Source organism: Schistocerca serialis, chromosome 7, assembly GCF_023864345.2.
Source record: "Schistocerca serialis cubense isolate TAMUIC-IGC-003099 chromosome 7, iqSchSeri2.2, whole genome shotgun sequence".
Taxonomy (NCBI): domain Eukaryota; kingdom Metazoa; phylum Arthropoda; class Insecta; order Orthoptera; family Acrididae; genus Schistocerca; species Schistocerca serialis.
The window spans coordinates 416514559-416526909 of NC_064644.1; the positions used below are offsets into that span (position 1 = coordinate 416514559).

Consider the following 12351-nt stretch of genomic DNA (forward strand, 5'->3'; position numbering starts at 1 on the left):
GTTTCAGATAGATTATATAATGGTAAGACAGAGATTTAGGAACCAGGTTTTAAATTGTAAGACATTTCCAGGTGCAGATGTGGACTCTGACCACAATCTATTGGTTATGAACTGTAGATTAAAACTGAAGAAACTGCAAAAAGGTGGGAAGTTAAGGAGATGAGACCTGGATAAACTGAAAGAAACAGAGGTTGTACAGGGTTCCAGGGAGAGCATAAGGGAACAATTGACAGGAATGGGGGAAAGAAATACAGTAGAAGAAGAATGGGTAGCTTTGAGGAATGAAATAGTGAAGGCAGCAGAGGATCAAGTAGGTAAAAAGACGAGGGCTAGTAGAAATCGTTGGATAACAGAAGAGATATTGAATTTAATTGATGAAAGGAGAAATTATAAAAATGCAGTAAATGAAGCAGGCAAAAAGGAATACAAACGTCTCAAAAATGAGTTTGACAGGAAGTGCAAAATGGCTAAGCAGGGATGGCTAGAGGACAAATGTAAGGATATAGAGGCTTATCTCACCAGGGGTAAGATAGATACTGCCTCCAGGCAAATTAAAGAGACCTTTGGAGAAAAGAGAACCACTTGTATGAATATCAAGAGCTCAGACGGAAACGCAGTTCTAAGCAATGAAGGGAAAGCAGAAAGTTGGAAGGAGTATATAGAGGGTCTATACAAGGGCGATGTACTTGAGGACAATATTATGGAAATGGAAGAGGATGTAGATGAAGATGAAATGGGAGATATGATACTGCGTGAAGAGTTTGACAGAGCACTGAAAGACCTGAGTCGAAACAAGGCCCCGGGAGTAGACAACATTCCATTAGAACTACTGACAGCCTTGGGAGAGCCAGTCCTGACAAAACTCTACCATCTCGTGAGCAAGATGTATGAGACAGGCGAAATACCCTCAGACTTCAAGAAGAATATAATAATTCCAATCCCAAAGAAAGCAGGTTCTGACAGATGTGAAAGTTACTGAACAATCAGTTTAATATGTCACAGATGCAAAATACTAACGCGAATTCTTTACAGACGAATGGAAAAACTGGTAGAAGCTGACCTCGATGAAGATCAGTTTGGAGTCCGTAGAAATGTTGGAACACGTGAGGCAATACTGACCCTACAACTTATCTTAGAAGCTAGATTAAGGAAAGGCAAACCTTCGTTTCTAGCATTTGTAGACTTAGAAAGCTTTTGACAATGTTGACTGGAATACTCTCTTTCAAATTCTGAAGGTGGCAGGGGTGAAATACAGGGAGCAAAAGGCTATTTACAATTTGTACAGAAACCAGATGGCAGTTGAGGGACATGATAGGGGAGCAGTGGTTGGGGAGGGAGTGAGACAGGGTTGTAGCCTATCCCTGATGCTATTCAATCTGTATATTGAGCCAGCAGTAAAGGAAACAAAAGAAAAATTCAGAGCAGGTATTAAAACCCATGGAGAAGAAATAAAAACTTTGAGGTTCACCGATGACATTGTAATTCTGTCAGAGACAGCAAAGGACTTAGAAGAGCAGTTGAACAGAATGGATAGTGTCTTGAAAGGAGGATATAAGATGAATATCAATAAAAGCAAAACGAGGATAATGGAATGTAGTCGAATTAAGTCGGGTGATGCTGAGGGAATTAGATTAGGAAATGAAACACTTAAAGTAGTAAAGGAGTTTTGCTATTTGGGGAGCAAAATAACTGATGATGGTCGAAGTAGAGAGGATATAAAATGTAGACTGGCAATGGCAAGGAAAGCGTTTCTGAAGAAGAGAAATTTGTTAACATCGAGTATAGATTTAAGTGTCAGGAAGTCGTTTCTGAAAGTATTTGTATGGAGCATAGCCATGTATGGAAGTGAAACATGGACGATAACTAGTTTGGACAAGAAGCAAATAGAAGCTTTTGAAATGTAGTGCTACAGAAGAATGCTGAAGATTAGATGGGTAGATCATATAACTTATGAGGAGGTGATGAATAGGATTAGGGAGTAGAGGAGTTTGTGGCACAACTTGACTAGAAGAAGAGATTGGTTGGTGGGACATGTTCTGAGGCATCAAGGGATCACCAATTTAGTATTGGAGGGCAGCGTGGAGGGTAAAAATCATAGAGGGAGACCAAAAGATGAACACACTAAACAGATTCAGAAGGATGTAGGTTGCAGTACGTACTGGGAGGTGAAGAAGCTTGCACAGGATAGAGTAGCATGGAGAGCTGCATCAAACCAGTCTCAGGACTGAAGACCACAACAACAACAACACCTTTCATTTTGGCAATGTATTAATTCTGTAAATATTAGTGGTTCCAGTTTACTGTAATGTAGTCACATATTTCGACAAACTCTTGACAAATGATCAGGGTAGTGAGTATTGCATTCAGATGTTTTATGTTTTTTATGTTATGCTTTCTGGCTTGTTCCACACCCATGAGAATCATCTCATTCTTTTGTCTATAGAATGAAAACTGAATCTGATCTGATCTAATCTAATCTAATGTAATCCCTTGTTCTTGTAAATGTCAGTGCTAGGAATAGTTTTGTTTATGAGACAATTTTCATGTCCCTTTTTTGGGTCATCCCTTGAATTTACGTCTGTGGTGATCCATCTCTCAGTAATTCCCTTATTTGGATTTCTACGAGGGCAGTTCAATAAGTAATGCAACACATTTTTTTTCTGAAACAGGGGTTGTTTTATTCAGCATTGAAATACACCAGGTTATTCCCCAATCTTTTAGCTACACAACACTATTTTTCAACGTAATCTCCATTCAATGCTACGGCCTTACGCCACCTTGAAATGAGGGCCTGTATGCCTGCACGGTACCATTCCACTGGTCGATGTCGGAGCCAACGTCGTACTGCATCAATAACTTCTTCATCATCCGCGTAGTGCCTTCCACGCATTGCGTCCTTCATTGGGCCAAACATATGGAAATCCGACGGTGCGAGATCGGGGCTGTAGGGTGCATGAGGAAGAACAGTCCACTGAAGTTTTGTGAGCTCCTCTCGGGTGCGAAGACTTGTGTGAGGTCTTGCGTTGTCATGAAGAAGGAGAAGTTCGTTCAGATTTTTGTGCCTACGAACACGCTGAAGTCGTTTCTTCAATTTCTGAAGAGTAGCACAATACACTTCAGAGTTGATCGTTTGACCATGGGGAAGGACATTGAACAGAATAACCCCTTCAGCGTCCCAGAAGACTGTAACCATGACTTTACCGGCTGAGGGTATGGCTTTAAACTTTTTCTTGGTAGGGGAGTGGGCGTGGCGCCACTCCATTGATTGCCGTTTTGTTTCAGGTTCGAAGTGATGAACCCATGTTTCATCGCGTGTAACAATCTTTGACAAGAAATTGTCACCCTCAGCCCCATGACGAGCAAGCAATTCCGCACAGATGGTTCTCCTTTGCTCTTTATGGTGTTCGGTTAGACAACGAGGGACCCAGCAGGAACAAACCTTTGAATATCCCAACTGGTGAACAATTGTGACAGCACTACCAACAGAGATGTCAAGTTGAGCACTGAGTTGTTTGATGGTGATCCGTCGATAATCTCGAACGAGTGTGTTCGCACGCTCCGCCATTGCAGGAGTCACAGCTGTTCACGGCCGACCCGCACGCGGGAGATCAGACAGTCTTGCTTGACCTTGCGGCGATGATGACACACGCTTTGCCCAAAGACTCACCGTGCTTTTGTCCACTGCCAGATCACCGTAGACATTCTGCAAGCGCCTATGAATATCTGAGATGCCCTGGTTTTCCGCCAAAAGAAACTCGATCACTGCACGTTGTTTGCAACGCACATCCGTTACAGACGCCATTTTAACAGCTCCGTACAGTGCTGCCACCTGTCGGAAGTCAATGAAACTATACGAGACAAAGCAGGAATGTTTGAAAATATTCCACAAAAAATTTCCGGTTTTTTCAACCAAAATTGGCTGAGAAAAAAAATGTGTTGCATTACTTATTGAACTGCCCTCGTAGATAATAGGGGGCAAGCAATATATATGTAATAACCTATGTTGAGCAAAAGTACCGGGTGATCAAAAAGTCAGTATAAATTTGAAAACTGAATAAATCATGGAATAATGTAGATAGAGAGGAACAAATTGACACACGTTTGGAATGACTTGGGGTTTTATTATAACCAAAAGTCCAAAAAATGTCTGACAGATGGCGCTTCATCTGATCAGAATAGCAATAATTAGCATAACAAAGTAAGACAAAGCAAAGATGATGTTCTTTACTGGAAATAGTCAATATGTCCACCATCATTCCTCAACAATAGCTGTAGTCAAGGAATAATGTTGTGAACAGCACTGTAAAGCATGTCTGGAGTTATGGTAAGGCATTGGTGTCGGATATTGTCTTTCAGCATCCATAGAGATGTAGGTCAATCACAATACAGTTGCAACTTCAGGTAATCCCAAAGCCGGCGCATGTCGAAAGTGGCGGCTGAGCATACAATCATCACCAAACGACATGCGCAAGAGATATTTCACACGTCTAGCAATACTTTTTTTTTGTTCTAATAAAACCCATGTCATTCGAAGCATGTGTGTCAATTTTTACCTCTCTATCTACATTATTCCATGGTGTATTAAGTTTTCAAATTTATACTGACTTTTTCATCACATGTTACTCCCATCCCTCCTACCAACAATGTAGGAAAAGACAGATTGCTGCTTACCATATAGAAGACAATTTGCACACAGGTATAATTAAAAGACACTTACATAAAGCTTTCGGCCACAGGCTTCGTCAGCAAAAGAGAAACACACACCATTGTTACAGACAAGCAGCACACATCATGTACTCCAGCATCTCGGCCCAAGATGCTGGTGTTGGCGGTCATGTGTGCATGATGTGTGCTGCTTGTATGCGTGAATGGTGTGTTTCTCTTTTGCTGATGAAGACTGTGGCCGAAAGATTTATGTGAAGTTTGTTGTAATTGTGCCTCTCTGTAACTCAACATGTCTTTTATAGTAAGTAGCAATCTGTCTTTTCGTACATTGCTGATATTCCTACCTGAGGTTCCCATCTCTCCTATGTAATTTTTTATTTTTAAATTTTCTGGCTTTAGCTGACTAAATTCTAACAGTATTGTTCCACAGCAAACACTAGTTACTGTTATTTCAACTACTTGTCCATAATGATCTGAGATTGTAGCATTTATTACTTGCACCGTTTGCCTTGTCTGAGGAATATTTGTAATCACATGGTTTATCAATGTTTTTGAGATCTCAACATCTTGTTGGGCTTTATACGGGGTGTTTTTTTCCACTGTGTACAAACTGTAGGGATTGATCGGTGAGAGGATATGGAACAAAAAAGGTCTAATGAACTTATGTCTGGAAATGCATAGTTTTCATGCTAGGGACCATTTATTCAATCATATTTTATTACACTGACTGTACCATGCAGTCACAATTACAGTATGCATGGTTTCCTCCTAGAGTGTGGTACTGTTCCTCACACGTCACGCCCTAGCATCCTCTCCTGCCATAATAAATGGTAATCTTGTGTCAGACTCACTTCTCTTGCTGACTCACCTTGTAGTAGGTGTGATACAGCATCGTATACAATGGTTCCATGTTCAAATCAAGAGCTTGCCAACATGGTGTTCACTTATGGAAAGGCAAATGGCAATGGGTTGAGGGCAGCAAGGTTGTATCAGGAGACCTATACCCATGGATAAGAACCAAAGCATTCAATGTTTGCAAGATTGTTTTGCATTTTGTCTGAAACAGTGTCAATTCAGGAAGCAGGAAATCATGAATGATGTACTCGAAGTTTTTGGACACCAGACTTGGAGAAAAAAGTGATTATCACTGTGGAAGGCTACCACCAAGTCAGTAGCAGGCAGCTGGCCCACTAGTACAAAAAAAGCCAGACAGCCGTGTGGAACATACTCCACCACAACTGCTATTACCACTATGACTTACAGTGTCTCCAGGGCTTACTAGTGACAGACTTTCCACATCAGGAGCAGTTTTGTCACTGGTTTCTTCACCAAGTACCCACTATTCTGGGATTTGTGTCATCCATCCTGTTCACAGATGAGGTTACCTTTATGTGGAGCGGTATCTTCACCTTTCCTAACACCCATCTGTGCAATAGTATGCAGAACACCCACGGTATGGTGACAGTAAATCACCAATATCAGTGCAGACGAAATGTGTGGGCTGGGACAATTAGCAACCATATTTTGGGACCAGTCTTCCTTCCACATCACCTAACAAGCCAGAACTATTGGCATTTCTTGCAGGTGACTTTGCCTCCTCTGCTGGAAGAAGTGCTATTGATGATTTGAAGGGCTATGGGGCTGCTACATGATGGTGCTCCAGCCCACTTCACCATTAATGTCTGGACGCATCACAATTGTGTCTTCCTTGGCTGGTGGATTGGACAAGGGGGTTGGGTTGGGTTGTTTGGGGGAGGTCATCGGTCTCATTGGATTAGGGAAGGACGAGGAAGGAAGTCGGCCATGGCCTTTCATAAGGAACCATCCCGGCATTGACCTGGAGCGATTTAGGGAAATCACGGAAAACCTAAATCGGGATGGCCGGATGCGAGATTGAACCGTCATCCTCCCAAATGCGAATCCAGTGTGCTAGCCACTGTGCCACCTCGCTTGGTAGACAAGGGAGTCCAGCTGCGTGGCTGCAAGTATCATGTGTGTGGAGCATATTGCAGATTTGGAGACACTGGAGCAGCATATTCATGCTGCCTTTGACACTGTTTGGATGCAGCCTGACCGATACGAACATGGAAGACAGAACATGCTACAGCATGTACATGTGTGTTGAGGCACATTTTTCAACACATATTGTAACTGTGGCTATGTGGTACAGTGTGTATTAGACCACAGTCTCTCTGTAACAATCTATGATTGAAAAAATGGTCTCTAGCATGGAAACCATCATTTCCGGACATAAGTTTATTAGATCTTTTTTGTTCTGTATCCTCTAATCGATCAATCCTTAAGAGTTTGTACATGGAGGAAAAAAATCACACTGCACACCTAACTTGAGATTGTAGATATTTATCAGATCACAGAAACTTCTGTATGAAAATATCCTTTAATGTATCAATATTCATATCCCCCATTATAACTATGTTCAAGAAATTATCTATTGTCTGACCTAGAAGCACTTATAGTTCTTTTTAAAAAAGAAAAAAAGAAATATTTTATTTGTGAGTTAGGTGATCAGTACAGACCCTGCAAGTTTATTTGCACAGCTGCTCCTTCAGAAAGCACTTATGAAGCAGTAATTTACTTCATACCATTGCTTACATACATTGCAATTACCCCTCCCTTATATTTAGTTCTATAGAAATGAATTAATCTTTTATAGTTCTCTAGATTGCAAACACTTATTTCATTCTCTCCCAGGCCGTGCTCTGACATAATGAAAACTTGGAAAACCTGTAGTGTCTCAGCAGATGTACTCCAAGTGTGGACCATGGAAGAGCAAAATGTACAAATACTGAGTCATTAAAGTGCACCAGGAGCTTAGTTTAAATGCTATTGAAACACAAAATTATCTCTCATTTGCATATGATGTTTGCAGGGCAATACCAAATACAAATGAAATGTTTATATTACACTGAACTGAAAAGTAAGCCATGATGGACTGGAACACAACTCTTAAAAATCTACAAATTGTAAGTTTTCAGAAAGCCTGTTCTAGATAGTAATCATATTGTAATGCAACTTAGGTAAGACAACTTCTCTGTTCACAGGTGGAAAAATTTATCTATGAAAGCCAGCATGTTTACTCTGCAGTGTCAGCTGTCCACTTGGAGACAAGTTCTGGTGTAATAAACCCAGCAACTGAGTTGGGAAAAGTATTAATGCAGCTAAAAAAGAGGCCTCTCTTCATCTTGGATGGTATGAGTAGCATAGGTGGTGTCTCATTTACACTGGATAATCCTGCATCACCTGATGTTCTGGTTACATCTGCTAACAAGTGCCTGCAGTCTGTGCCTGGCTGTGCCATCATCATTGCAAGAAGAGCTGTATTTGAGCAGTGTAAAGGTTACAGTCAAAGCTTATATCTTAACTATGTACTTAACATATTGTTCATTGTGCAGTCATTTCAGTGACTGTGTGTCTCAGCCAAGGAAATTTTTAAGGATAAAGAACAAGTCCAGGAATAAATCAGAACAAGCCAACAGATATTATAAACTGTGTAGTCAGCTTGTATGTTGTGGTCTTCAGTCCACAGACTGCTTTGATGCAGCTGTCTCTGATGCTCTATCCTGTGCAAGCCTCTTTGTCTCCAAATAACTACCAGCAACAACAACCTACATACTTCTGAATTTACTTACTGTATTCATCTCTTGATCTCTCTCTACGATTTTACCCCCCCCCCCCCCCTTCCAAACATTTCCCTCCAATACTAAATTCACGATCCCTTGATGTCTCAGAACGTGTTGTATCAACTGATTCTTTATTCTAGCCAGGTTGTGCCACAAATTTCTTTTCCCACCAGTTCTAATCAGTACCTCATCATTACTTACATGATCTGCCTATCTAATGTTCAGCATTCTTCTGTGGCACCAAAGCTTCTATTCTCTTCCTGTCTAAACAGCTTACCATCCACATTTCACTTCCATGCATCGCTACACCCCAGACAAAGACCCTCAGAAAAGACTTCCTAACACTTAAATCTATATTTGAAGTTAACAAATTTTTCTCTTCTTCAGAAACACTTTTCTTGCCATTGCCAGTCTACATCTTATGTTCTCTCTATTTCAGCAAAGCTTATCTTCTACTTGAAGTGTCCAATTTCCTTATCTACTTCCCTCAGCATCACCTGATTTAGCTTAAATAGTATTTGTTCATGAACACATCTGTGCTCTATTTTTATTTGCAGTGGATAGATATAGACATGCAATTCAACATGCACAAATGTTGCTACATTAAGAAAAATTGTATTTTCGTTAAAAATAAAGGCATCCAAAACTTCCAACATTAACTACATTTTTTTACACAAATCAGTTATGATGGTGTTACAGTTTTTTAGATCAAGATTTTAAACATGGCTGCAGCAGCAACTGTTAAAATTCTTCACAATAAAGGATGGCAGCCAAAAACAGTTGCAGGATAGAATTTTTTTATTAAAATTCTTGACCAAGGTTTCGGTACATATAAATATACCTTCATCAGAAGTACATTTCCTGAATAGAAAGACACATTCATTAGAAAAGCCATATCAACGAAAGTGAGAAACAGAAGCTTAAATAACGGTGAAATTGCTAAAGTAATACAGACACACAATCTTTAGTACTTACTAAAATTACATCATGCACTGGAGAAAAATGAAACAATTATGCCAAAAGGCGTCGTCAGTAATTAAAATATCATCTCCATTTGTACAACATGTGTAATGGGTACAGGATCAAAGCGAACAGTTTAACAATGTTACTTCGCCTATGAACTGTTGAGACACGAGTGTGAAGGCACTAAGGTAGATTGTTTCGCCGAGAGAGGGCACTTGCATGTGCCAGACTCGCGCATATTACAATCCATAAATACATACATAAGCGCATCAAAATTATTAAAGGTTGTGTTAATTCAAACTGTCTTAATAAATAAAGCGTATCACGCCAATTAAAGACATTTATGTAAACTAGAAATATAGAACCAAATTTACCTGTGTCCTAGTGTCAAACGGATAAAGCTTGCGCTTGGAACATCTAACGAGAGAGGGCACTACTGTAATGCGCGAGAGTCTCGCGTAACGTAGGCAGTGAAATACATACTAGCGAAACAACCAAAATGTTATAATAAAACGAAACCATCTGTCTGTATGAATAAAACATAGTAGTCATTTAACCACACATACACATTGAAATTCATAATTAACAAACATCACAATATGTAGATCCCAACAAGATAGGAAAAGCGCATTTCACCGGCATCAACAAGCAAGAAAATAACTCCTAGTCAGCCAGACTATATTACATTAAGGCAATGAGGGGTTTGAAACTGTCTAAAAAATTTTTGTTTCGAAGCTGCACCTGTTTATTAAGAACAAAACCATCTTTTAGAGACAGATGCTTGAAAATCTCTAATTCTTCGAGCAAGTCTAGTTTGTCACCTTTATCAGCTTCATGAAGCAGCTCTACGTCGTCCAGTTCTCTTGGCGTGTGCTGTAAGAGCCATAGATGTTCAGCAAAGGTGGAATTATATACGTTTTCTCCATTTTTACCTAACTTGTGTTCTTTATACCTAACTTTAATGGGTCTACCTGTCTGCCCTATGTAATAGTTTGGGCAGTCGTTACAAGTAATTTTGTATACACCGGACTTAGTGCTGAGTTCTTCTCGTGCTCCAATATTATGAATTACTCTACGTTTGAGGCTATTATTTACGGAAAAAGCAACTCTATAACTGTATTGTTTCTGTAAAAGTCTTTTAATCTTATATGAAACGTTCCCTAAAAATGGAATAGAAATAAAGTTATTATTCTCATAGTTTTTTTGTCCTGTTATCTCCTAAAGTAGAAAATTTTACAGCTGTTTTTTTCTTAGCAATTTGGTCAATTAATTTAGGGTCGTATCCATTGTTAGTGGCTATTGATTTTAATAAAAATATTTCATTTTCAAAACAATTCTGTGCTAAAGGTGTGCTCACAGCGCGATGAACTGCAGAATGAAAAAAGGCGATCTTGTGAGTTTGAGGATGACAGGAATCTGCTGGAATAATATTATCAGAAAAAGTTTCTTTACGGAAAATGTCGAAGCTAATGGTGTTACCTGATAACTTAAGTTTCAAATCAAGAAAATTGAGTTCTCTCTCGTTATTTTGTATCTCTTTTGTAAATTTCATTTTCTCGTGGAAACTGTTGAAAACATGAAACAGTTGTTGTAGATCTTGGTCACAACCTTGAAATAGTATGAGTATATCATCAACATAACGAGCATAAAAAGAAATCTTATTGCCTAACGTAGGGTTGTTTTTGAAGAAATTTTCTTCTAGTGCATTCATAAAGATGTCAGCAAAGATGCCAGCTAACGGGCAACCCATGGCTAAGCCGAATGGTTGCTCATACATTTTACCATTAAACTGAAAGTAATTGTTATCTAGTACAACCTGCAGTAGTGACATAAGTTCCGACAACTGTAGCTCACTTAAAGTTTTATGTTGTCGAATGTTACCTTCAATAATCTTAAGAGTGATATCCACTGGAACATTAGTGTATAAACTTACGACGTCAAAAGAAACCAAACGAGAGGAAGAAGTGATCTCTATTGATTTTAGCTTGTTTATTACCTCAGCACTATTTTTAACAGAGTAATTGTTTTCAAAAACAAAGGCTTCTTTAATTTTAGTGTGTAAAAATCTCGCTAATTTGTGATGTGGGCTCTTTATTCCATTAACAATGGGACGAACTGGGTGTTGACTTTTGTGTACCTTAAACTGACTTCTAAGCGTAGGTGCTCTAGGGTTCATGTTAATTAAGGTTTTCTTTTGAAACTCTTACATCTTATGAAAGAGTTTCAAAAGAAAACCTTAATTAACATGAACCCTAGAGCACCTACGCTTAGAAGTCAGTTTAAGGTACACAAAAGTCAACACCCAGTTCGTCCCATTGTTAATGGAATAAAGAGCCCACATCACAAATTAGCGAGATTTTTACACACTAAAATTAAAGAAGCCTTTGTTTTTGAAAACAATTACTCTGTTAAAAATAGTGCTGAGGTAATAAACAAGCTAAAATCAATAGAGATCACTTCTTCCTCTCGTTTGGTTTCTTTTGACGTCGTAAGTTTATACACTAATGTTCCAGTGGATATCACTCTTAAGATTATTGAAGGTAACATTCGACAACATAAAACTTTAAGTGAGCTACAGTTGTCGGAACTTATGTCACTACTGCAGGTTGTACTAGATTACAATTACTTTCAGTTTAATGGTAAAATGTATGAGCAACCATTCGGCTTAGCCATGGGTTGCCCGTTAGCTGGCATCTTTGCTGACATCTTTATGAATGCACTAGAAGAAAATTTCTTCAAAAACAACCCTACGTTAGGCAATAAGATTTCTTTTTATGCTCGTTATGTTGATGATATACTCATACTATTTCAAGGTTGTGACCAAGATCTACAACAACTGTTTCATGTTTTCAACAGTTTCCACGAGAAAATGAAATTTACAAAAGAGATACAAAATAACGAGAGAGAACTCAATTTTCTTGATTTGAAACTTAAGTTATCAGGTAACACCATTAGCTTCGACATTTTCCGTAAAGAAACTTTTTCTGATAATATTATTCCAGCAGATTCCTGTCATCCTCAAACTCACGAGATCGCCTTTTTTCATTCTGCAGTTCATCGCGCTGTGAGCACACCTTTAGCA

At 39.1% G+C, this 12351-nt stretch overlaps 1 protein-coding gene across 1 annotated transcript in view; it reads left to right on the forward strand.

Moving 5' to 3' along the window:
• The window catches only part of LOC126412146 (2-aminoethylphosphonate--pyruvate transaminase-like), a 113179-nt gene that overhangs the window by 86394 nt on the left and 14434 nt on the right, over nucleotides 1–12351 (forward strand). The window contains exon 5 of the mRNA XM_050081603.1: nucleotides 7728–8022. Coding sequence (XP_049937560.1) covers nucleotides 7728–8022 — 295 coding nt within the window. The remainder of the gene's footprint in view (nucleotides 1–7727; nucleotides 8023–12351) is intronic.